Source organism: Natator depressus, chromosome 7 (assembly GCF_965152275.1).
Source record: "Natator depressus isolate rNatDep1 chromosome 7, rNatDep2.hap1, whole genome shotgun sequence".
Classification (NCBI taxonomy): Eukaryota; Metazoa; Chordata; order Testudines; family Cheloniidae; genus Natator; species Natator depressus.
In genome coordinates this window covers 102,850,951-102,878,196 of record NC_134240.1, presented here as the reverse complement: position 1 = coordinate 102,878,196, position 27,246 = coordinate 102,850,951, and the positions used below count along the sequence as shown (strand labels likewise).

Here is a 27,246-nt window from a genome sequence, read left to right as displayed (position 1 = left end):
CATTCCTGGTCGCAATAACATCAGCTAGGAGACTGTCTGAGCTTAAGGCCTTAACTTCTGACCCTCTTTACACCATTTTTTATAAGGACAAGGTGCAACTTAGGCCTCACCCAGCCTTTCTCCTGAAGGTCGTCTGTTTCATGCCCATCAGGACATTTTTTCTCCTAGTCTTTTACCCTAAGCCACACGCTAACAGTTGGAAGCAAAGGCTACACTCCTTGGACATTCGGCAAACATTGGCCCTTTATGTCGAACATATGAAGCCGTTTTGTAAGTCGAACCACCTGTTTGTCGCAGTAGCAGAGAGGATGAAGGGCCTCCTGTCTTAAAGAATTTCATCGTGGATCACGTCCTGTCATATTATGATTTAGCAAAGATACCTGCCCTTGCACTAACGGCACATTGTCCTCGGTGGCATTCCTGGCTCAGGTCCTGATCCAGGAGATCTGCAGGGCGGCGACGTGGTTGTCGGTCCACACGTTCACCTCTCCTTATGCTGCAGTATTTGGCAGAGCAAGCCAATGGATTTGGGGATTCTTTTCACTGGAGCACAGCTTCCTGTGTGACAGCTGTGGAAGTCTATCGGTGGCAGCTGCTGGTGTGCAGCTGGTGCTTTCCTCCTCTATCTTAGTCCCCTCACTGACCCTGTCTTCCCTGATGTAAGAGCAGGCCTCCTTGAAATTGTAAATTTGAGCTAAAAGTTGACTGCCAAACTCTGCAGGCGGAGGGGTGGGGCTGGAGGGGACCTAAATGATTCTATGGGAAATGAGAACAGCCTTTTAATATTTTTCATTGTATCTGTGGTGGAAGACGAGGGTCAATTCATAATGTTACATATCTGAGATCTCCTGTTTTTGCTATGGGGGACATTCAGAGATAACTGAATGTCCTTGCTTTTGTTGTTTTGTCTTATAATTTTAATGCTACTTAGTTTCTTCTGAAAATTGGAAATTAAATTGTAATTAGTGTCTCTTGATGTGGAAGCATTCAAAATCTAATAAATTAGTTTCCCATTAATGCTTCATGGGTTTGGGACTTCAGTAAACCAAATATTGAGATTAAAAACATATGAAGTCATTTGCCTAAATATGCGTGCAGAATTAATTCTGAAGAATTGCAAAAGTTGTTGTTGTTGTTGTTGTTTTTTGGTAACTCATCCTCATTCTGCATCTCTTTCTACAAATCAGGTTAATCAAATGGAAAGTTGACCATTTGTTTAAAATTCAAAAATTTAATTTGAATGAAATGTTAAAGGGACACTCAGTTTGGAGTTGGCCTCAAATTTAGAGTTAGTAGTAACATATATCTGCAAGCCTAAATCTAATAATTTCAGTTTTCTCTGGAAATTTTTCTGTTTTATACATTTCCCTGTAGGGTTTGCAATCCAAACATGGCCAGTTCTGAGTACCTGGAAGTACATGTAAAAATGTGCAGACTGGTTCACTGATTTTCCTTGTTCAGAAATATTTAGTATCCCTTTTCACTTGCCCTTTAGTGCGTCAGTGTTCCACGAACGTTGTAGGAACAAAGATATGGCTTGTATTTTGTTGCAGCCATAGCTGCCTAACACATTGCAGGCAGCTACACTGTGAAAGGTTGCTATGGTACATATGCGCTTGGTTTACGCACAGCTAGCTATTTATAAACTGTCACAAGGTAAGGCATGCTTTTGCTTGAGTTGTCTTGCAGGAGTACACATCAAGAATTACTCATGTTCCTAGAAGAAAAAAATCCCAGCAGTGCAGTTTGCTCACTTTATTTCTGAAACTAGAATGAGAAACTAGTCTAGTCTAGGTTTCAAGTAGTATGATCTTTTTGGTGTGTCTCTGATAATTTAATATAAATAATTGATGCAGCCCATTAATACAGTGTGACTACAGGTTATGAAGGCTGTCTGGCCAGACAGGGAAAGTTTGCCATGCAGTTCAGTACTGCATAATCTTGTGGTGTGATAAGATTCTTTTAATAATATCTTCTGAAAGCAGAAGGCAAAATTTTTGGTGGTTTAACAAAATAATGAAAAAACAAGTGTAGTGTTTTGTTCTCTTATGCTGTGGAACCCCTTATCATATTTTAAGGGATTACCAGACATGAAATATTATTACTGCTATATTATTTACTGGTGTTGCTTATTGTGTGGAAAGGGCAATGGAATTGCAGTACTGGCTGGAATCGCACGGGCAACCTATGCGTAAACTTGTACTGTAGCAGATAAGGGTATGTATATTGTAATCTCATGCTTGACCCAGTAATGATTTGATACTGGAAAGCCTGATCCATTTTAACAGCTACATTGTGGTTGAGTTATTTTAATGTCCATACTATGTTAATATTCAGCTAACAAAAGCAGCTTGGAAACCCCCTCTCCACCAAAAATCACTTTAATGTAAAAGAGGGCTCCAGTTCCAGTTCTGTGTCTTATCCCTTTTTCCTTTTATTTCTAGGTGTATATTTACCTTTGTTATGGGAACAGAGTTTTTGTTGGAAAAGTCCTATTGCTCTGGGCTATACAAGGGGCCACTTCTCTGCTCTGGTTGCCATGGAGAATGATGGTTATGGCAATCGAGGTGCTGGTGCTAACTTGAACACTGATGATGATGTTACCATTACTTTTTTACCATTGGTTGATAGTGAGAGGAAATTACTGCATATTCATTTCCTCTCTGCTCAAGAGGTAAGAAGCATTTATGTGGCTGGCAACTTTTCCCACACTTTATTTGTAAGTACAGGTCTCTTTTGCAGTCTGACATGTTTGAAGTTTTAAATACATCTACCCTTTTTTGATTCTGCTCTCCTCTCCATCATTTGAGACGGTTCAAAAGGATGCTTCTCACATCTTTGGAACTCAGTTTCTTACAAGTTGAATGTAAATGTACTGTATATGTAAATACAAATGCAGTAACCCTGAAATGGACCCGGATATATCTAGAATAGGCACCCAGTTAACTAAAAATTTAAATTCAGCCCTAGTTTGAGTGAGTGAAACTTATTTTTTGGCCAGTAAGCTCTAAGAGTTATAGTATTATATACATCTTTGCTTTAATTAAGCTATGCTTGTTTGCTGTGACTGATAGGGAGCTACTGTCACTAAGTGTAGAGCCACATTTGAGGATTTGGAGATTAAAAAATGAACATGGGTCCTTGTCCACAGAAGCCAATATGTAGAGAAAGGAGAAACGGTATATAATTTTAGGTATAAAGGGAATATTACCTGGCAAGCCATAACTTTGAACAATATCTTCAAGAACAGGAGTTCAGAGCAGAGCATTACTAGAATTGTAAGGATTGCCTTGTGATTTACAAGCGCTTTGTAAGAACTCCTCCGTTTTAGAATTGTCTGCTGTATCTGTACAGTAGGTAACATACAAATATTTGCACTGTACTAAGGTTCATTTTGAAATGGATTTTTAAAAGACGAGGAGGGAGAGGGAAAACTGGCAAGTACGGTTGAGTCTAAGAACTAATGTAACAATTACTTAAAAAAAAAAAAATTGTAAAACCTGAGTGTGCACTTAGATTAAACACTCAAAAATAGAAGCCAAAAAAACCGGATAAATATAATGAAATGTTACGTCCCACTAACTGCATTTAAATAAGATAGTGGTACTACTTTAGCTCAAATGTCACAATATACCACAGGTTGTTTCCTTAAAGTTGTCAGCAGTCTTGAAACCCTCATCTTGAGTCTGTTTTCTGTCCCCTAAGATAGGTAATGAGGAGCAGCAAGAAAAGCTGCTCAGAGAGTGGCTAGACTGCTGTGTGACAGAGGGTGGAGTCCTTGTTGCTATGCAGAAAAGCTCTCGTCGCCGCAATCATCCCCTGGTCACACAAATGGTAGAGAAGTGGCTTGACCGCTACCGACAGATTCGCCCGTGTACATCCCTTTCTGATGGTGAGGAAGATGAAGACGATGATGATGAATGATGAAATAAAAATAAAGTATCAATGCATAGTGTCTGACCCCAACGTTAGAGTTGTACTCTAGCGGTTTGTTATGGATTGACTTAAAGCTAGCAGAAGCATGCTGAAAGGATTTTACTTACCAGCATGGGGAGAGTATAGAGGTTCATCTGCTGTGTGAAGAGAGCTAAATTGGTTGGACTACAGTTTGTAAAAACAAAAACAAAAAACTAATTTTATTATCAAGACAAAACATTTGTTTCTTTCCAGTTGCAAATCTGTCTATAAATGTATCGCATGTGGTTGTGTAAGAAGTTGTGTAATAGGAAAAAAGTGTACCAGCATCTTAAAATTGAGAAGAAATTTCTTTCAAGTAAGGGCACTTACAAAAGCACATGTTAGATGGATATTTGTTCCTTTTGAGATTTACTTTTACAGTAGAACCTGTATTCTACATCACTCTTTAAATATTCTGACACGTTTTCTTGCAAGGCCATTTTGTGAGATCTCACCAGTACCCAGGTCAGATGGTGAGGTTTATTTTTTTGTTTGCACAAACTATCCAGAGTAAGTTAGAAGTACAAACAAGTTCATTATTTTATTAATATTTTAGTTACTGTTGTGCCCATTATAATAAAATCAAATCTTTAAGGAACAAACTGTGGAAGAAGAGCTACATTTTTCATTGAGTGAACTTATATTTTGTTTTCTGAAAAATAGTTTTTTGCTCTCCATTAATATTTCACCTTGTAACATTTAATACTTTCTTCAGTATGCTTAAAATATTTATTTAGAAAAGTGACCTAAAACATTATTCCAGAGATTACATACTAAACAATTGTGTGGAGTTGCCAACTCAAGTGTGATTTGAGAATTTCATATTGTCCAAACCCAGTCTTGCTGTGATATGTACAGTATATCATTTTATCATTGAGTCTTTCACCCTAGTTAAACATTGCAAGTGAAAACTACTTCATCGATTATTAGTGAGAACTCTCGGCAGTTTTGGTTTTTTTTTTAAACAAACTTCATTCTAAAGTGGCTTTTTTAAAAAAAGCACTGTATAATATATTTCTCTATGTAAACCTGGGAATTTCTTGCATGTTGACTTTTGTGGCCATACTTAATATGTAAGGTTCCTAAAAGTGGAAGTCCAGAATATATTCATCTGTAGAAATTTTATTATATGTGATAACTTTAGCCATACAATTTGTAATGGGTAAAGTTTATCTTAAAACAACCTTGCTTAGAAACACTGAAGGTTAATGCCATTTTTTTACATATACAATGCAATTCAGATCTTTTTTAATAAGCACTTTGAAAGCTATTGATAGTGTGTGTGCGTGGCTGGTGGATAGGGAACTTTGCAGTAGATGACCTAGAATTTCAAAAGAAGACCCATAAAGTGCATATTTTTGTGTAGTTTAAGGCTATGGAAACACTAAAGAACTTGCTGCTTTTTCTTCTAAATGCTGCTTAGATGGTATTGAAATGTGCACAACTCCTAGATAATCTTGGTGACAAAACACCAAAAATATAGAAATAATGAAGTGCTGTATTAAGTTAGCAATTTTCCCCCCTCAGATTCCATTGATGTTTATTATGAAATGTGTCTTCACACTTTTGGCCATTTAGGTCTCCTTTGATTGGTGCATGCATAGATTTTCAGGTAAAAGAATGCATGTTTCTTTGCAGTATATGTATGAATTACCTGAGTGAAAATAGAAGAATCACAGATAGTGAACAGGTTTTATACCTTAATATACAATCTTGATTTCAGTTTGCTTTCGAAATGCAGTAGTCAGGTAAATTGATACCTTGTCCTCATTCTTCCAAGATTATGATGTTACCTTACAATGAAATCCATGTGTACCATGACCAATGAGTAACTTAAGTAAGTTAAGAGCTCGTGCATTCATTTCAGTATGCTATGTGAATGGTGTTGACACACACACACACACACACACACCCACCCACCCACCCACCCAGATTACACTTTGCTTCATTGACATATCTTCCCCCAAATGACACACTGTTACTGTAAGTCATAAGAAGCAAGATTCAAATACCTTCCTTGTGAAATAGGTTTTAATTTGTATTCATTATTCTGCCATTCTCCAACCAAATTGTTGCAAAAGCAAGCCATATCTTGCCTCCAACAATATCGGTGGCCTGCACCCAAATTTGAGTTACTTTGAAGAAATGAACATCCTTTCATTTTTAAAGAGATTTAATGTCAGTTTATTATACAATCAGTTACAGCTTTTGATTTTAAAAAGCAAACCAAAACCCCACACTGTCTAATATCTATGCCCCACTTTTGTTATGAATTGGCACCCCTGATACTTTTTTATAGTTTTATTAACCATTACTGCTTTCTTCTAATCTATAAAATGATAGGTTCAGGCTAACAAGCCTCACTCTGTGTTTTCAAAATCAAGTGAGACTTTTTAAACAAAAATCCTTAGTTAAATGAGTCGGGGTTTAGCTGTTGACAGTGTACCTCACCCACTACAGTAGATGAAGGTGTAAGCAGTTGTCCTTTTCCCAGCACGGTAGCCAGTGTACATTAAATCTCCCCATTTGACATACTTGACATACGTAGATGCAGTGATGGATAAGTCTTATTGACCCAATCTATATTAAATTTAGCATTTGGCTTCTTACTGTTGAATGCTTACATAGCCCAGTACTTGGCTTTTCATTTCAAGCTCTTGCCCCCTCTGCATCTGGGAACTGTCTTGGACTATTCATGAATTCCTTAGAATTTAATTCCTGGGTTGCTTTTGTTAAACCAAGGCATGCTGAAATCATCCAGAGTGCTGCTACAGCATAGCTTTTAACAAGCATTACTGGAATGTTTCCTATTCCTTTAACACAGTAACATTGCTGTGCATTTTGAAGAATGCAGAATTCTTGTTGTGTTGCTTAATTAACTGATTAAGGAGAAGTAACTTCTGTGAGCTTTACTGTATGAAGTGGTGACACTTTGTGCTGATAAAACTGACATTTTTTTTTTAAAAAAAGTCACATTTTTGTTACTTGTATGAACTGCTTCATGTTATCCTTGATTGATGGAAGGGCCCCCAGCCTTCCTTGTATTAGTACAAAAGCAGCAGTAAATTGGTTTGTCAGTAAAGCAAAAGGCACAAATCTTGAGCAGCAGCTATCTGGCATACATTTCTCTCCCTTCCCCTTGCAGACTAACTTTTCAGTCTAAAAAAACTTGGGCCATACTACAGTCACATTGCTTGGACCCAGTAATATGTCAAGTCAGGCTGGATACACATTCTCTCCTTCTCCACGTGACCTACTCCTTGCATATTTTGTTGGTGTTTGTACTACAGACAGTTGAATCCCTTTGTAGTGGTCACAACCCCAGAAGTAGTGTTGTTTTTAACCTGAAGCCTGTTGTTATGATACTTTGTAACATTTGGATTTTTTAAATTCATTTGTAGTTCTTGTTGAACTGTAAAACCTAAGTGGAAGCTATTGTCTAAGTTTGCTATGATTTGCATCTAGTCTTATTTTTATAAGTACTGGATGAAAGCATACAGCATCTACCATTCTCTGCAAGGTTTGTCCCAGGACTCTTATTTCCTGATTCAAAATCCACTGCTGGCAATGGATGCACTAGGAACCACTGGCATGAATTATTCCTTTTCATAGAACAGTATTTACACTCACCTGAAATGCAACTGCTTATTTTAAAAAACTATGATAGTACCAAAAATAGTCACTTCAAACCTTGACAACATGAATTAAATGTTTTATCTTCCATTTTCGTGTTTCCCAAATGTCCTCTCTAACTAACCTGTTTTATTCTCCTGGTTTTTCTCTATGCTGGTGTTTATGGATAATCATTCATACTTGCTCTGTTAGATCATTGACAAAAGGATAGTCACACAGCTATGAAATGTGACCTCTTTGTAACATGTTTGAAGCTGGTAAATAGCTTTCCATTTAATTTAAAACAAACAAAAATACAGTTTTGTAACTACTAGAAATTTTGGTTTCAGTTGTTTTTTCCCATGTCGTTATTTGCCCCATCTATTCAAGTTGACGTTGGCATTGATTCATTTTAAAAGGGCACTGCAGTAATACAAGGATGGGCCCTCCATGCAGTGAAGTTTGAAGCTGCCTAGTGCTCAGTCAGGCTTCAACTTGATTCTCCAGAAACTTGCTAACATTTTCTCTGTCTAGTGTAGATAAGTGTTAACGCTTATTAAAAGGTTGTACGGCCAAGGGCTGGCTCCTTCCCAAAGCACAGTATTCATAATGGTGAGTTTCTTGAATATGTAGGTTAAATGAAAGTTGCTCAGAATTTAAATATTAGCGAGGTATGTATCCAAAGTGCCTGTTTTTCTGAAAAGTAAAAAGTCATGGGGCAGAAGGTAACACAGGCAAGTTTTTCTAAAACTGAACTAAGGAATCAGCAAGGTTAAATTTAGTTTCTCCAGCATTTCTAAATTATAAATATCTACATGTGGAGTAGAAATTTAGGGGCAGATCCTCAGCTGGTGTAAACTGTCATAGAGCTTTGCCAATTTACAGCAGCTGAAGATCTGCCCTACCTCACTGTGAGTTGTGCAGCCATGAGGTCTTTTTATGAGGTGGGTACTAATACATGTGATCATAACAGCATAACTTACTTTACATTCTCAAAGGGTTTCTATTTTTAACCATATTAAAATTGCATTGAGGGCTCTACATTTCAGAAATTATAGAAATTTTATCACTTTTTATTGAAAACTGCACTGAACGCTAAATGTCCACCTTCACAATAAACAAATACAATAACGGTAACACACTAAAACAAAACATTCTTCTGATAGCCATTGTTCTTTGTTTGGGACAGTTTAAGATTTTTTTTTTTGTCACAGAAACAGGAATGTTACCCCCCCCCCCCCCATACAAAGGCTCAAAACAGGCCATCTCTTTAAACAAAAAGGCGATGATTCACAAAAGACTATGAATATAACATGTAACTAGTTGATACAAATCTAATAGGATTTGTTAAAATCAGTCACATCTAATAACACATTTTTGAAGTGTCCTTGTATAAAATATCACGTGAAGAAAAGAAGACTCTTATCAATGTCTAAAAAAGTGGGTTTTGTTCATAGACAGTCTGACAAGTTACCATAAAAAGTGTTTCCTGAGACATAAGGAAATGCAACATTATTCTTCTTGAACCCTTTCCAGCTCAAGACATTTGCACTCAATAAAATAGCTGCAGATTTAAAACTGAGAAAATATATTTGAGTACAAATAGTGTGTGAAACTCAATATTTTTTTTTTTTTTTTTTTTTTTGCATCACTGAGGGGGGCATACTGAATTTACAGCTACTTTATTCAGTGTGTCGGTCAGATGAGAGAAACCTGTTTCTTTCATGTGATAGGAGGGGAGCTATTTAATTCTGACACCTTTTCCCCCCCATCCTAACCTTCCTGGCCTGAATGGCTATAATTAAACTTTATAAAGAGAACTTTCAATGTATATTACTGGCCAGCTAGGACTGCAACAAGACATTTGTTTTCTTCTCATCTCTAGGCCAGTATTTTCTCCTCCTGTAAAAGGAGGTAACCAGACAAGTGAATAAAGAAAAGGCTGAAGCCACATGATGGTTTCCTCTTAAATTTCTTACGGTTTGCTTGAGGCATTGCTGTAAATATAGGTGAATAGGCCCTGCTATTCCCAAGGGCTGAGAAGGGGAAATCTATTTTATTCTTGTGATTGATGCACAGATGAAGGAAACTTAACACACAGTAACCGAAGCTGATCATTAATGTATATCATCCTAGTTGTCAGCACTTCAGTAAAGCAGGTGACTTCTTCAGGGTTTCTCCCCAGTCTTGACTGCTATCGTATTGTAGTTTAATACTGGAACATCAATGATGCATCTGTCCAAAATCAACATTACAAATATTGTATCAAATTCCTTTCTTCGTTCCTGTATAACTTTTTTCCAATGTCTCTTGGTCCCAAGTTTATTGAATAATTTTTGAATTAGCTGCTATTGCTCATTAGGGTGCTCCCTGTTGTCCCCATGTTTTGTGGGCTGGTTAGGAGATGGAGCTTGGGAAGGGTGTGCCACTGTTGGAAGATTGTGGGTAACGGGAATGCCTCCAGGTATGATGCCCTCCATTGCTGCTGGAATCCCTCCAGGTGTGACACTGACCATGCCAGGTGGATATCTAGGAAGAAACAGGTAATGACACCACTATGCAAAAATACTGTAGAAGGAATGACCAGAACAAATTACCTGTGTTTTGGAAGGAGTTAAGGGAGCTAAGAGTTTTTCCTCACTCAATATATGCTAACTGCGTAGTGGTGTCTGTAATTCACTAAACCAAGCAGCAAGGTGTAACTATTCTAGTACCTAATGCATTTAAAAAAAACAAAACAAAAAACCCCTACTGTTTGATCAAAAGCTTAAAGCTGAACTAATTTTTAAAGTAAAATAGTCCACATAGGGCGGTGTACATTGATTGATTTCCAAATCACTTCATGGGAGCTACGGTCAGTTTGTTTCTCCCTAACTGCAGCTGGTGTAGTCTCTATCCACTGGTGTAGCAATAGTAACAGTCATGCAAACAAGCCTTCACCCCATAGACTAATTACATACCTCCATATCAAGAATTTTTTGAGGCAATAACATTGCAGTAGCCCTTGACACAAAACTACTTAAATGAGAAATTTACAAGGAAATGGAATGAGGCTTTAGCCTTTATACAGAACCTGAAAGTCCTTAGGTAGATGTACTAGCGGCCACTAGGAACTGATGATGTGCAAAGATCCCTGAATATGGACTTGTGTGAGCTACAGCCATACCTTGTAACTGATGAAGACTTTAATGGGTGAAGAAGAGAACTTTCTTTATTAAAAAAAAAAAAAAAAAAAAAAAAAAATCACTAGCCCATGGGGGGTGAAAAAGTAGGAGGAAAATGCTTTCCGCATTAGTCATTACCAAAGTGTTTATATAAATGTTTCAAACTTTATTTACTCCTGCATTTAGGTAGTGAAGGGCATTATTCCATATTAATCTCTCCTAGTGCAGAGAAGATCAGTCTCTGAAAGCAGCACTACCACTGTAAGCTAAGGAACAATTCCCATGCCCAGCTAGCAGGAAATAAGGCAAGAAGTGAAAAACTTCTATTTGAATTGGGTAAAACTGGTGGGAGGGGAGGAGAGGAGAGGGGAGGGGAGGGGGGGGAAAAGGAAAATAAATGTATTTAAAATGCAACCAAGACTTCCTTCACCATCAGGTATCATACTTCACCACCCTTTTTTTTTTTGGTCTTGCATCTCGCCAGACAGTTAGCTGCAATCTCTTAAGGATAAAGGCCCAGATGTGTTTAACTTTGCACGTTACTCTATGTTAGCACATAGGCTTCATGTGTTATTTTTTAAATTAATTCATAGTGTCAAGCTGAGTGTTCCTATTGACACTACAACTACCCCATTATGTTTTTTTTCAGCTGTTTTAACCATAGAAATCAGCTTCTCACTTAGGAAGGAGCCAAATAACTCTACTGGCTTCATGTTAATGCATCGTCTGAGATACATTTTATGATACAAGAATGTAGCCTGGCAGCAGGCTGCATGTGACAGTGAGTGCAATGAAACTCCCTAACGTGCACCAGGTGTGCTGTATGACCTAGACACACAAGCAGAAGAAGATATTCTAACTATATTAGCGTAATCTCTTCTAAAGGGAAAAACATGTGGTGGACCAGTTCAAATTGAAACATTTCAGTGAAGTCAGTCTTCTGAAAAGGACATAAGTTGCCGACTTTTACAAGTATCACTTTAACAGTTTGAACCATGTACTTATGCAGCTAAATGTTTCATGGGAAGGAAATAAATTGAACACACAGCTTGTATTCTACTGTGGCTGTGAAGTTGATATATCTGTGGACAGCTGAAGGTCATGAGGACATATTTTTACCCATAAATATTCTTAACTCGGATTGATGAATAAAAAAGTCTGTTAGCTTATTTTTCATGTAAGATGTGACAGGTGTAGCAAACACCTCTTAATGCAACCTGGTCCAATGGCATGAAAACTAATGCACAATCAACTGTTACGCTGGAAAATCTGACACTGCTTTAAAGGCCCAGGAAAACATTTCAATGGCTAAATTTATAGGGAAGGGTGCAAAACATGGGCCAAGGGATGTTAGATATAGGAAGGAATTTTGGGTTAGCTGAGGTAGGTGCTAGCAATGCTTAGGAGAATTTCTGGGCTGCAGGGAGCATAGTGCAGCTACAATGGGATGGGAGAGAGACTGAGTATTGTGCTCGCTGTGAGATAGCAGCTATTATGCCAGCCAGGTTCTAGAAAGTAGCAACGTATTAACCATGCCTCCTCCAGAACCTCTCCACGATGGGGACTCCTCAGCTGTTTAATTAGGGCAGCTTTATGGTTTCATTTGAACCAGTGCAGTAGCACGTGTGAGGGGCTGTATCAGAAGCCAGGATCTAGAGCACAGTTTGTGCTCAGGTATGGGGCTAACAAATGGTGCAAAGCCAAGAGAGTAGGAAGGAGCACAGTGAGCGATAGGGCTGGTAAGATGAGAGATGTATGCAGAGGGGGAACGATGCAGAACCTTGAAAGAGGGCAAGGACAAATAACTTGAGCTTAGTATGAAGAAGAAGAATGATGGGCCCAGTAAAGAGGGGTAGGAGCTGATAATGCAGTCACAATCTGGTGGGGCATATGGTGATAAACACAGAGGGCAGACTGATGGAGTTTATAGTAGACGGGATGAGATAAGGCATGGATCAGAGATGGAGGGGACAGGACAGATGTTAGAGAGGGAACGAAAGAAGACTAGAATCCTGAGGTGGAGGGAGGGGAGAGGCAGCAAGAGCAAAATCATGATGGTTCGCTTAGGTGCTGGAGAGTGGTGGCATTTTCAACCATGACGAAGAGATGTAGATGGAGAGCAGAACTGATGCTGAGCTTGCAAAGGAAATGTGACAGCCAGGACAAAATACAAGATGAGGCTGATGGAGAAAGATCTGTAAGTCATCAGTATGAAGGGCAGAGCTGAAACTAAGGCATCAAAGAGCAAGTGTAAAACCAGAGCAAGGGCCAAGTATGAAGTCCCTTCCATCAGAGGAGCAGTCACAAAGGAAAGAGCTGAGTGTGTTCCAGGAAGAAAGTGCAGAGGAGGAGGATGCAACAGACTCTACCAAAGTGACAACATAGCTCAAAGAGACTGAGGAGGAAGAGGCAGCCATTAGGATGAAGTTAATAGTAGCTTTGGTATGAAGTGGAGAGGGCAAGAGCTAAAAGAAAAGATGGTGGATAAGAAATTTTAGGAGCAGGGTTAGACTTACATGGAACTCAGAGGTGAAGGTGAGAAGGGAAGTAGATGGTTTCATCCTAATTGATGGGGGAAGAAAAGGCCGTTGTCAATTATGGCTTCTTAGTTCCACTGGCATAAGGATCTTGATCCTAACTTAGACCAACTAAAAAGTTAAAATCCACGTTGGCCACAAGTTTGATCCATGTTGGCCACATTTTCCAAGTTGTGGCTTCAAATGTTAACTTTGCTCATGAGCAAAAACAAACCAACTCACCCAACACACGCTGTGGACACACACATGTTGCATCTCATTAAAATACCTGGTATCCTGGCCTCTACTGCTACACCTGAAAAATGCGCTCATACTTTACAGTGGGCAAGCATACTCCAAAAGTGGCTGATCTACACCAATGAAAATATATTGTTAGCAATCTGTGCTGTACATCATATGTTCAGAGTACACATATCTGATTCACTGTATCTAAATGTGTTACACAATAAGCAGCGTGTGTGGTACACACTGTAAAAATGGTGTAAGTTAAACAGAAAGCAACAGCCTGTAAGCACAATACATTACACAGCCTGAGATGGCACATCTCAATGCAATTACGAGAGGGCCCAAGTGTGACGTTCTGGCTACTTTTTGATGCTAAATTCTATATTTGCCAGCAGAGTCATGACTAGTTTTGTAGATAGTCCAAATAAAATGAGTCGCTCCAGGCAACAGTGGAATGTATCCCAACATTTGCTTTGTACTGTGTATGACACCACCGTTGTCTGAACTGCCTCATTCATGCTTAATTATGAGCGTTTCGTACAGAGTTGAAAAGCAGACCCTTTTACTCCTTCATTTCCTCCCCCCTTTGGTGACTGCGGCAGAAGTTAACTACACAACTGGCTATGGACATTTTACTGACTGTTATAATTGCCTTCCCTTTTAAAATAATACAAACATGAACAACTCTATTTTGATACCATTTTCTTGTACAATTAAGCTGTACCCCATAATGGAATAATATACAGCCTTGGCCAAGCACTCAGTAGCCAAGTGCCATTGTGAAATGCAAAGCAGCTATAACAAAGGCCAGGATCTGGCCCCACATGTGGATTTTATAATCTGGCTGAGTGGGTTCCTTAGTACGTGTGCTGTGGGAGGGCCCATAGAAGCTAGGAGGATATATGTGCTAGAATTAGTCTCATCTTCAGACACCTCCTTCCAGTAGAATTATCCACTTAAACAGGGACGCTGTCAAACTGTATCGTCATAAAACACAGTAACCTTGGTTACTAAACCCAGCTTACACGGAAACGGGAAGCACTTTAAAAGCCTTATTTACTTTCCGCTGTTTATGACATTTAATTACTTTTTTTGCATTTCTCTCAGTTTGGACAAAGAAAATTGGGACATCAGTTTTATTTTCCAGTTTTCATTCCCTACCACCATGCTGCAGTATTCTGCCCGGATCCCAATAGGACCATGCTGCAGTATTCTGGTTACAAACACTGCTGGGGAATGTCTATTAATTTAAAATAAACACAGGGAGGTTTTTTTTAAATCTTGGAATCATGGCCTCGGGTTTTGTAAGACCTTGTTTCTATACACCTAAAACCAAGACACTAAAACCTGGAAACTGCTGGGTGCCTCAATATGGATTTAAAAGGCTAGTGTTAAGCCTCTTACCTCTGAAAATCTTGGCCTTAGTCGCTGACCCAACAGTATCCCAACAACATATCAGACTACTAATGTATAGCATGGTGCTGATATTAGAAGTAATATGGCAAAGCCTCTGCTGAGTATCTCTCTCTCAAAAGCCTGTGCCTATTTGTGTTTTATTGCACTCTGAGTCTTTGCCTCAAAGCCCATCTTCCTCCCCGGATACACTCCCCTAGCACCCCCAACCTCACACTTCTGTCTGTGGGAATAAAAGGTACAGGCTGGTTCCTGTACCGTACCTATATTTTTATTTGTAAGTATTTCTGATTGTTCCAGCCCCTGCTCTGCAGAAGCTCCAGAGCTCCTTATAGAAAGTCTTGGGGGTATTTTTAGTAAGAATGATGCACAGTCTCAAGTTTTCCATCCACTTCTTAGGCCACAGTGATGAGCATGGTATGACTGGCTAGATTAGCTTGAGACTGCCTGAAGCCCTTCGACAGAAGTACAGAACAAACCTAGAGAGATTCTGTGTATGGGCCATTTATGGAGATGCAGCTTTAGCAGCTGCTGTGATGTCTCAATGGAATACACGTGTAAAATAAACTAAGCTTGCGATAGAATAAGTAACTTGAGCAGTGCTGATAACGCCTGCTGAATGACTACACGCACAGTTCCTCTACCGAGTCAAATCCACAGAGGTTTTATTTAGAAATAGTTACTAGCAGCATTGTCACTGCATATGGAATTCCAGTCTGTATAAAACAGTTGTGAAAATACTTTTCTCCATCTTACCTGTATGTGGCACCATTGAGCTCTGGATGAAGTGCTTGCTGATCTATTACTGACCATGGGGCTGATGTGACAAAGAATTCCTTGTTCACGCAGTTTCTTAGGCTTTCTGGGATGCGACCTGGAATATAGTTCTTAAAGTTAAAAAAAGTGTTAAGCAACTTATGGTCTTATCAAGATACAATGAGCTACTGTTTCCTGATTTCTACTGCGATGGTTAGTGTGAAGGAAAATCACATGCCACAAACAGTGTGGAACGGTTTGGAGAACCCAGCAGTGTTTTTGGAGCCAGACTAGCAGTTCAGTATAGCGGGCTGCTGTGCCTCTACTGTGGGGAAAAAAGAAAAGCCTGGAACTTTCTGCTGATTTCAGAGATGCGTCTAGGCAAGAAGTTTTGGCCCCACCTAAGATAAATAACTTCAGTTGCAAGGTGAAGAGTGAGAGCCGAAGTTTTGCTGTCATGTTGTATATATATATATAATGGGCCCAATTCTTGGGTTAAGTTCCGCTGTGCCTGCAGCAAGACCCACAGATGGAGGGTTTGGGGCAAAGGGGGCTTTATGTTACCCTTGTAGTCCTCTGATCTAGGGCTAGCTGGTTCCCAATGCACTCTCCAGTATAACCTCATGTCTGCCCTAGGTTACACTGGCTGGTACGCTGCTCGCAGCAGGTGCTGCTGTGGCACAGCCTTCTTCTCGTCAATGCCGGGTGACTGCCATGACTGGGTGGAATACTGTTGGCTAAGGCTCAAGCCCTCCTGGCCTCCTCAATCGTGTGCTCGTGTTACCTGCTCCAAAGGCGTGAGGGAAGTTGGGGGCTGGATCCCTGCCATTTCCTTTTTGCTCCACGGTGACTGTGGGGTTTAGCTGGGACATATAGTTCTTTATGGTTAAAGTGCCCGGAGGCCTTGGGACACCAAAGCCCTCTGGCAGTCACCGCACAATTATTCTGATTTATCAGAGCATGGGACATCAAAGGTTATTTTTCAACAGTCTTGGTTTGTTGCTTTAAAAGCGGCAATGATTAAAATGACCCCTACTTACCCATGGACTGCGTCAGCCAGGCAGCCATGTGCTGTGCCGTTCATAAAGCTGCACTGTGTGGAATACCAACAACGCTTATCGGCTGACAGTGCTTTACAAAGGGAGTAAGGATCATTTCCCACAAGTCACGGAGAGGTTCAGGGCTTGATACCTTCCCCTCCGGTAAAATGGGGGTAATGATGCAAACCCACTGACTTCAGTAAGAGCTGTGGGTGCTAGGCACCTGTTTCAATTGGGCCACATATGAGCTGTCCAATGTAACAGCGACTCTGGCAAAACCAGGTTTAGAAACCAGGTCTCCTGGCTCCTTGTCCAATCCACTGACTCATGCTGCCTATTACAAAACAAACATAGGCTAACTAGCATATGCGTAAGATAAAAAGACAGAGTTAGATACCTGTGATTGCGCGACGGATTTCAGTAGCAGCAGCCTCTCTCATCTCTAGGGATGCCTGCTCACTGTACCAAGCAGTGTGCGGAGTACAAATTAAATTAGGAGCATCTTTCAATGGGCCTTGAGCAAAACTATGTAAACATGAAAAATCAGGGTGAAAGTTACAAATCGTGAAAACCTAATGGCCAGCTTCCTTAACATGCAAGCCACTTTGCTCTAGCCACATGATTTACAGCCACATGTAGTGAACATGGAACACCAGGGGTTCTCCCTCTGGTCTGAAACTGTTGAGGGGTGTCTGGCTTTGGGGGAAGAGGTGCTGAAATGCTGCTTTAGTGCCAAGCTTCAGTAGGCATTTTGGACTTTGCATCAGTGCTGAAAAATTTAAAAACCAGCAGTTGTGATAATAACAGCAGGTGGACTTGACAGCCTTTTATAAACCTGCTGGATGATTGATTTTAATACTTCCATCACTAGTATTAATGAGGAGATAAATGACTGGGCATCTCTCTCTCAGCAACAATAATTCATCTGTCTCCAGCAGGGTCTCTCTTCTCCTGCACTATGGACTGAAGGAACAAAGTCACTAATGCTGGAGACTTGAAGAGACACTGTCAGGTCATTTGAACCCTTGAGTTTGTAAGTTTGTATAGAGTTATACGTATGTAAATAAAGAAAAAGCTTTCTCAAAACCTCACCAGAAATATGTCCGTGATTTGCAGTAACAGTTTTCATTTGCATTTATAAACAAACATTCTCCTGTAGTGTCAGCATTGCAAACGTAGCAGACTTGTGCTAGTGTCGGAAAGTGAAATCTTCATGTTTTTTTTTTCACTGTCCAGCAGAGCATTCTTCGTAATGAAACATGACTTTTAACCTGACACGGTCCCTTTTCAACTTTGTTTTTAAACCAAAACTTTAAATTATTAATGGTATCAAGATTTCCTTGGATTACTGGTTCTAGAACAGGGGTGGGCAAACTTTTTGGCCTGAGGGCCACATCGGGTTTCCGAAATTGTATGGAGGGCCGGTTAGGGGAGGCTGTGCCTCCCCAAACAGCCAGGTGTGGCCCGGCCTCCCCATCCATCCCTCCCTGTCCCCTGACTGCTCCCGGACCCCCCACCCCTGACTGCCCCCACTGCCCCATCCAATCCCCCCCCTCCTTTCTGATTGCCTCCCCAGGACCTCTGCCCCCATTAAACCCCCCCGCTCCCCACCCTCTGACCATCCCGCCCAGTATCCACACCCGCACCCCCTGACCACCACCCTGAACTCCCCTGCCCTCTATCCAACCCTCCCTGCCCCCTTACTGTGCTGCCTGGAGCACTGGTGGCTACAGCCGCACTGCCCAGAGCACCAGGCCAGGCAGCCGCGGGTCATAGTTTGCCCACCTCTGTCCTAGAACAATGCCTACTGTATTTTCTGTTTCATAGCTCTAGGAATTCTAGGCTCAACATTCACAGGGCCCAATCATGGGAGCTTGTGTCAATGGGAATAAATGTGAGCGCTAAAATAGCTGTAAGATGAAAAGTGAATTAACTGCACTATGTATAGGTAGCTTTTAATTTAAAAAAACAACAAACCATTGTTTACCTAAATGGCTCTGATTCATGCACATCAAGCGCTGCTCCTCGTATCCTTCCTTCCTTCAGGGCTTGAGTTAAGGCTTTCTCGTCCACAAGCCCGCCGCGTGCTGTGTTTACTAGGAATGCGCCCTGCCTCATCTAATGGAATCCAGAAGGAAATAAGAAAATATTCAATATGGTTATCCAATTACTCTTCACATCTCACTACAATGTATTTAAATGCTACAGTAGGTAGCATCCTCCCCTACTGACATCTTCCAAGCCACAAGCACTGTATGCAGAATCTCAGAACGCTTTATATGGTAAATACAGGCATATTTTCCTTGCTGAAAAGATTACCTCTGAACACGTGTTTTGCATATTGACTACGCAAGGTTGCATAGTGTAGGATTAACCCCAAAAGAAAACCTTCCAAGCTAGCAAGGAGGTTCTTGTGTTTGCTTACTAACAAAGGCTTTTATTTAGAAAGCCTAAGCTCTAGTTTGTAATGTCAAATGAAACAGGCTCCAGTTTCTGTCTCAGCAACTGCATGAAGGGGCTCTCTTACCTAGTAAAATGCTATCACCTGGTACATAATGTGCAAGAGACAGATGTAACTAACTACTCAAAGGTAAAATCATCACTGGTATCATCACTATTATAGTGTTCTGGGTTTGCAGCAAGAACCATAAAATGATCTTCTTTCTTCTCTAGATAAGGTAAATTACCTGCTTAATCGTAAAGTCATTGATAAGGTGGTGATTATGTTCATTAAGGTTACAGTGCAAAGATACACAGTCACTCTGATATAGCAGGTCCTGGAGTGTGTAGACTCGCTGGACGCCCAGAGACCTCTCTATCCCATCCTGCAGGTATGGATCGTAAAATATCACACTGAATCCAAATGCCTTGGCTCGAACGGCAACTGCCTGCGCAGTGCGACCTACGTATTGAGAAAAAGAAGAGAGGATGTTGAGAGTCACAAGGCTTGGGCTATGTGACGCTGCAGCACTGAATCTATACAACAATGCAGGCAACAGATCCATTTACTTCCATGATTTGCTCCCACGTATTTTCTCCTTGGGCCACAGCAAATTCATTCAGCCGGCACTGATTCTGCATGCTCTCTTGCTTATTTATTGTCCACATTTATTTGTCAGGAGGTGCTGAGGTGCGGGGCTTTTGGAAGAAAGAATGACATGAGCAGTGGCTGGAGCCAGGCAGGTGGTACAGAAGTTTCCCTGCACCACTTCTCTAATACATCTTCATACCCACTTACTGAAGGAGCATCTGGCTCTTCGGACTCTCCCAGGAGGTGACCTGTGGCCTGCTCCCACTCCCACTGGCTTCAACAGGACCAGGCTTGGGCACTATGCTCCAGGGCCTCCCAAAAGGTGTTAGGCCCCAATCTTCAAATTATTTTGGTGCCTATGGGTCTAGACTAATATCATACTCCTGTACTGTACTTAGGTCATGTGGCTGACATGAGACGTGCAGAGGGGAAAGCTAGTGTAGCGGAAAGGATTTCTCCTTAAAGAGGCATGGTGTGTTCTGAGGACATGAGCCGAGGCACGGGCTAGTGATCTCAGTGGAAGACACGTAGCCAGGAACTTCGAAGCCCAGCTCTGAAACTTGAGACATGCCGGTGAAGTCCAGTGCCACCGAGGGAATCAGATTCTGCACCTCTAACGTGCACAAGTTCATTAAACGAGGGCTGTGAAGTGCTCTGAGCAGGAAAATGGCTAAATATTATCACTAACCCCCTGCACTGCCCATTCTCCCTCCCCATCACTCACTGGCATGTTTATGCCAAACTTCCATCTGCAGCAACCTCAGCCCCGAACCTGGTGATTACATCACTTCAGTTCATTCTGCCTTTGGTTTAAGAGCAAAAAAAAGTAACCAAATGTGTCATTTAACGCTCCCCTGTGCCAGTTACACAAACCGCCAGCCTTTGAGGCGTCCCCTCCCTGCTGCAGCCATGACATCTGTAAGCCTCTTTAATTCTCAGGATCAACTGTCTAGCTGTTGACTTATCTGAAGGGCAAACATTACCCATATAGCACAGCATGCAAAGGGCTAGGCCTAGAATGCGCCTTTACAATACAAGCAGCAACAGTGGTAAAAGGACCGTCCATTAAGCATTTGCCATGTTATTTAAAAGGCTGTTGTTTGAGTAAACGTAACTATCTGCACCCCTGCAGCACTTGGCTCTGAGGTCAGAATTTGCAGCTACAACCCCACCAGGGTAGGGCCACATTCTGTGTGTTCTCTGAGCAGGCCAGGCCAGGAGGAGCTGCAGAGTAAGAAATGAAATCCTTTATGAGGTGCTTTTGTTCAAGCAGACAATGCCAAAAAACCCACACAAAAAATAAAGCCCTAGTTATAAGAGCAACTTGTTTGCTGTAGGCTTTTTCTTCTATACTCTTGCTGAATGGCTATTTAATTGGGCATGACTAAGACAACTGTCATGGTTTGGAAGCAAAGGTTTAGTAAGGCTATTCTGATAAAGAGGGACAGCTGCAGTGCAATCAGCAGGTCATTATCTACAATGTCGTTCCTATTCAATGTCATTGCCAGGACTCGGCTACCCAATTCCTACATCAATACATGCCCCTTCATTCCTCATTCGTCTGTCTGGCAATGTAAAGAAAGCCAAATAACCAGGCACTGTCCATTCATGTTGAAGTACTCATTAGAATCAGGCTATGTGAGTCCTGTGCTGTGACTGCCTGAAAAGCTGCCCTTACCTGAGTACTTCATACAAAGCATCCCCTGTCTACAGACCAGGCCCATTCCTCAACACAGCAAAGTGTTGGCACTGTCATTTTACTGCCCCCTTTTGGCTGGTGCTGGGTGATGCTGAGGGGCTCTAGTTGAAGGAGCTGGAATTCCAATAAGTGAGTGTGCTGGAGCCTGTCTCCTCCCTCCAGCAGCAAGCTCTAGGCTTGGGCCTGTGGTTACAGGAGCAGGCCCTGAGTGTGTTACGATGTGAGGAAAATGGAAGAATTTTCCAGACCAAGTCTAGCCATTCAGTGCCTCTGTTTTCATACAGCCCATGATAGGGGCCAGTGCCTCATTTCTGAATATTTAATTTCCCAACAACTGCTTCTGAACACAGTGGGTCAAATTCACCTCTCTTGTAGCACCACCAAAATCACAGGAGTTATAGCAGGGATGCAATTGGCTCATTGTCCGAAATACCAGTGATAATGGGGCTAGCCTGGCTCAGTGTCCTGGGTGAGGACTATATATGTTGGGGGAACATAAAATACAAACAGCATGCTTACACTGGCTCTGGAATAATAACAACAGAACGGCCATTCTGGCTCAGACCAATGGTCCATCTAGCCCAGTAGCCGAAGTGGACAGTGTCAGATTCTTTAGAAAGAATAAACAAAACAGGGCAATTATCGAGTGATCCACCCTGGGCTCTAAGACTCAGTGCTGTGGGGGTTTTGTGGGGTTTTTGGTTTAGCTGAACCCACAGGTATATTCTAGCCAGATGACTCACTACATCTTCAGCCCAGCATTAAAGCATCTTTAATGCACATTAGCCACAAGTGGTAAAAGATGAGCCACAATGCCAGTTATCTGTGTTACTTTCGCTCCACTGCAAGTCAGATTCTGGCTTGGCTTTGCGCAGCCATGCAGAAGGTATTTGGGGGAGTGAGACTTCCCTCTCCTCTGCGGCATCCTGGAATTTCCCTTATGCACTGGTGGACAGGGACTGGGCTCTGCTCCCAAAATGGGCTGGCCAGCATGGCAGAGTCAGAGCAACTGGGTCCTCAGCAGCAGGAACTGAACCTAGGACCTCTGGCCCTAAAAGCATGAGCCACTACTGCCTGGATTAAAAGACTCAGCTCTCAGCCAAGGCTGTAGCAGGCTCAGCAACTTCCGGCCCAGCCACCACTAGGGGGAAAGAGAGCACCACATTAAGGGCAGGCCTTCACTACCCGCCGGATTGGTGGGTAGTGATCCATCTATTAGGAATTGATTGGCTAGACGCAATAAATCGATCCCCGAACGTGCTCCCCATCGACTCCAGAACTCCAGCTCACGAGAGGTGGAAGCGGAGTCGACGGGGGAGCGGCAGCGGTCGACTCGCCGCCCTCCTCAAGGCCAGGTAAGTTGACCTAAGATATGCCGACTTCAGCTACACTATTCGCGAAACTGAAATCTTCTCTGAGGAGTGAGCAGGGAGCCCAGAAGGAGCTAGGTCTCTAAGACACAGCTCCCGCCTTGTGTGGCTCCTGGGGGAAGCACACATTCACACACAGGCTGGCTCACATAACGAATACATGGACTGGCCCCGTGCATGGCCAAGGAACTTCCTGTGGAGAAAATCATCGCTAGCAAGAGGATACAGAAATTGTTGCAAAGGTTCATGGTCACACTCCAGAGCAGAGCGTGTGGGAAGATACAGCATGAAACAAGGCTACCAGTGTGTGTGGAGAACCCTTTGGGAAAACTACCATAGGGTAAAGGGAGAGTGCATGAGAGGCTCACGAAAGCCCTGAGGAGATGGGGCTCACCAAAGTCCCCGCAGCCTTGGAAAGCTGCTTCCTCTTCGCAGAGGAAGCTGGGTTCACAATTCTGAACAGGAAAAGAACAGGCTCCTTTGGCGGAAAATCAGGGCACATTGCTTCTGTTCCCACGGAACTATAGCAGCTTAAAAACACCGTTAAATTGGTGGAACCCCTAGCGTGGCTCCTGTTGTATCACTACAAAACGGCTCACAAGTGCATTGTCCAGTAAATGTAGCAAAATAAGCTATGCTGATATTGAAGATCTAAGTCAGGGATGGGGAACTTTAAGGTAGTGGAGGTAGCCACAAAATCTGTTCAAACCCTTTGACAGGCTAGCGGGGGGAGTCCTGGGGGAGGGGGACTGGGGAACAAGCCTGTCCCGCATTCATGCTGCACTATTGGCTCCTCTGCCACAGAGCTGGGCCTGGCTCCCAACTCTGGCCTGTTGGCTCTCGCCACAGTATCATGTCACAGCCACCGTGCCCCCTTCCTGGCCCTGACACCACCAGATCGCCTGCACCGAGCTGGACTGCAGGGGTACAAATAAAATGATCTGTTTAGTGGGATGCAGCCCTTGGGTGACCAGCTGCCCATCTCATATGTAAGTCCTGAGAGTCGTACTCCTCCAAGGTCGAGACTCCATTAGATGGCTCTGCTTTGATATTTTGTCCCCCAGAAGTTGCCAACATACCAAATCCAATGAGGCCGAGAGTTTCTCCTCTGATCCGAGCTGCTCCCGAGGCCACCTCCCTTATCTGTTCCACACTCTGCACCCGGGTCCCTTCCCTCAGTGCTTGATACAGCCAAGTATTCCGCCTGTAGAGGTTTAGGACATGGCATATGGTGGAATCCGCAGTCTCTTCCACAGCTGCTGATGGGATATTGCAGACAGCAATCCCTGGAGAAGGGGGGAAAAACCCAACAAAATCACCATCTTAGAGCTGCGCGATCGAGTCACTGAAACACCAGAAATCTCCAGGCTTCTCACTAATGAAACTGTTTTATGTCCAAGAAACTGATCTGAACCATTTGTATGTTGACACCATCAACGGACCATTTCCCAACCCAGCATGTAGGCAGACCTGCTCAAAATTACATGATGGTGAAAGGAATTTTGTGGCAAACTCCCAATATCACCTTGAAATTGTACTGCTAGATGCCGCTTCACAAAGCACCAAACTCACAGCTGCAGCCTGCGGACTACGTAAGGAATACCATACATAAGAACATATGATTGGCACACTGGATCAGGCAAGCACGCCTTCTAGGTAGGTATCTAAACACTGTACTTCCCAAGGTAGATTTTTTTCATAGGTTTTAAGCTAAAGCTCAAGACACCCTTTAAAGCGAAGATTCCATTTATTTTAAGCAATCCTAATTGCTAACAATGAATCCTATTTTGATACTTATACATTTTTTGATACTCTATTTTTTCCCCAATGAACCAATTAGAAGTTCTTTTTAAATGTAATACCAGCAGTACAGTTATTACAGGAATGTTACTGATCTGCTTTCTTTACTTTAGCTGCACATAACATATTAGTATATTAATTTTCTGCAGTGAAGGGGCAAAGTAGTTCCAAAGCATGCAAGTCCCAGCCAGGCCCATTGTTCCTTCACACACGTTGGTTTTATAAGCTGCAGTAAGACTGCTTTCACCTCTGAAATGTCAGTCTGCTGCATTTCTATACAGAGCAAGCATTCCGCCACACACACACACACACACACTCTCTCTCTCTCTCTCTCTCGTGGTACCTCACCACTGTGCCACAGCAGGGCAGCGATATCGGCCAAGTGCAGCTGGTCGTTCTCTGAGACAAAAACTCAACCTCTTGGATCTGTTCCGTCCTTAATCGAGGCTGTTATGACACTGTTGCATAGTGATGTGTGGGAAGGAGGGGTTCCTTGGGCGCTTCTGGTTTAAATTCTACTGCCAGATCGAGGGGAGATTGGGGGTAATTTCTGTCTCTGATGGGACTCACCCCATCTCTGGAGCCCTGCCAGGATTACTTATCCTTCGGGCTCTTACAAACACTTCTGAAGAAATGTCTGCATTTGGGATGCACCGAGGGTCAGATTTTTTTTTAAAAATTCCCAGGGCAGCCTGCCCTCACCATACCAACAGGCCATCACACTATTTCCCACTGTACTTGCTGAACACTGTTAGTAACAGGAAAACAGTAGAAACATGTGCTAAGCTCCCCTGAAAACCAGGCTCTTACTGCACACGTGTTTTCTATGCAACCTTTTCTCTCTCCTCGGTTATAAATAATAAGAAATGTTTAAATGGTAAAACAGAGATTTCCCAGCCCTTCACTCTCCCTCTCTGCAATGAATCTGGCCAAGGGACACAGGATCACCCTAGGCTAAGGGAGAACGTTTTTGCACGAGTCCCTCTTTTTTTGCCCATGTGAGAGTCAATGACCATTTTGGGTAACAGTTTCAAAAGTGTCCAAGTGGTTTAGGAGCCTATACCTCACTGAAAGTCGTTTAGGGTCCTAAAATCCACATATCAAATCCTCAAAGGTATTTCAGCCGCTAACGCTCAATGAAATCTATGTAGGCACCAAAATACCTTTGAGGATCTGGCACTTTTGGGAGCTTTACCCACCATCATGACTGCATTTCTTTTAAACCTTTCCTTGGAAAGAGCAGTCGCAAGGTTTGCAGCCCCATCTTGCTGTAAAGGGTCAGAATCCCACAGTCCTTATTCAGGCAAACTCATATGACAATCCCTACAGCCCAGATCCTTAAAGGTTCTTAGGTGACTAAGTCCACATTCAGGAATTATGGATGGTCTCATAGTTGACACTTAACCCTGGAGACACCTCCAAATGCTGGTCAGCATTTGCAGAGCCACCTAAATGGTGACGTTGCCCCACAACTAATGAGCAGCTTGGAGGCCTTGCTCAAGCTGACACCCTGTAGACCCCTAAGCCAGAGTCTCAAATTGGTCAGGGGAAGGGGAACGCCTATCTAACCAGCAGGGCCCTGTCCTGTAGATGTGCTCAGAGCATGATTAAGCCACACCTGTGGACAAGAGCAAGTGTGGGAGAGCGTGAGCAGAAGAGAGAGATAGTTTCAGCTGCCAGGGCATGGGCTAAGTAACTGACCTGTCTTTGGTGCCTCACTCCAGGAGAGGGTTCGCAGCTGAAACTGCCACGTGGAGGGAGGCACCCAGCAGCCAGCCGCTCCGGTGCCTAAGCTTTTCTCCTTGCCCCAAGTCTTTCCTCGGGATTTCACGCCCAGCTAGCTTAGGCGGCTCCCTTGCCGATTCCTTCCTTAGGTGTCTAGCTCTCCCTCTGCACTGTAAGGGGAGCCCAGCACAAGGCTGATCGTTCCACCGGGCAGCAGACTGCCTAGAGTTAAGTACTGCTATGTTGAGCAGGATAATGTCTATGTACTGTACCTTCAAGGATCTGCGCATTGGTCCTCACCTTGTGAGAAGGACCTATGGGCTATCTGTGCATGTAGGCAGTGCACTGCCAGCCTGCCTGACAGGGACAGATTGAAGAAGTGAGGACTAGTGGAAAAATTAACTGAGGGGAAGGGCAATATTAAAGCCTGGTGCGGCACTCAAAGCTTGTCTTCACTGCAGAGTGAACCCAAGTTATAACAAGTGTTGTCCTAACTTGAGTCCCGTCCACACACACACAAAACCCCTTAACTCCAGAGCTGTGGTACTTTTAACTCATGTTGGCTGGTCCGTTGGGTGGACAGGGCGACTGATCATCAGCTACTAACACACCCACTCCGTGCTGCTAACATAATCGCTGGTTGTAGCTTGCGTGTTATTTCACTCTCACTTGAGCTAGGCTAACTCGAGAGCCTACTCAAGTGAACTCTGCAGTTAGGACATAGCCTCAGTGGGGCAACCTGGAGCAGCTGAAGTGATGGGGGGAGGGGGAGACTCAGCTGTAATGGCAAATGAGGCAGGTGGATGGGGAAGTTCGTCCTCTCCCCGTACAAGGGCTTCCTCCCCAGGAGGAGGGGCAGGCTCTCACCTCCCACTAAACCTTCCTTCTCCCATCACTTGAGTCTCAAGTAGCCTGAT

At 42.7% G+C, this 27,246-nt stretch overlaps 2 protein-coding genes across 9 annotated transcripts in view; one reads left to right on the top strand and one right to left on the bottom strand.

The window, feature by feature from the left end:
* The window catches only part of ZRANB1 (zinc finger RANBP2-type containing 1), a 74,701-nt gene extending 66,724 nt beyond the window's left edge, over nt 1-7,977 (top strand). For all 3 annotated transcript variants that reach the window (XM_074959183.1, XM_074959185.1, XM_074959186.1), the window contains 2 exons: nt 2,445-2,674; nt 3,706-7,977. In XM_074959183.1, the coding sequence (XP_074815284.1) occupies nt 2,445-2,674; nt 3,706-3,924 (449 nt within the window). In that variant the 3' untranslated portion in view covers nt 3,925-7,977. The remainder of the gene's footprint in view (nt 1-2,444; nt 2,675-3,705) is intronic.
* An 810-nt stretch (nt 7,978-8,787) lies between these two features.
* The window catches only part of CTBP2 (C-terminal binding protein 2), a 224,409-nt gene continuing 205,950 nt past the window's right edge, over nt 8,788-27,246 (bottom strand). For 5 of the 6 annotated variants that reach the window (XM_074959179.1, XM_074959180.1, XM_074959178.1 and 2 more), the window contains 6 exons: nt 23,884-24,090; nt 19,392-19,606; nt 18,692-18,822; nt 17,102-17,229; nt 15,665-15,782; nt 8,790-10,098 (listed from right to left, as the gene is read on the bottom strand). In XM_074959179.1, the coding sequence (XP_074815280.1) occupies nt 9,918-10,098; nt 15,665-15,782; nt 17,102-17,229; nt 18,692-18,822; nt 19,392-19,606; nt 23,884-24,090 (980 nt within the window). In that variant the 3' untranslated portion in view covers nt 8,790-9,917. Of the gene's footprint in view, nt 10,099-15,664; nt 15,783-17,101; nt 17,230-18,691; nt 18,823-19,391; nt 19,607-23,883; nt 24,091-27,246 lie in introns of all 6 variants that reach the window. The other variant, XM_074959177.1, reaches the window with a different exon arrangement.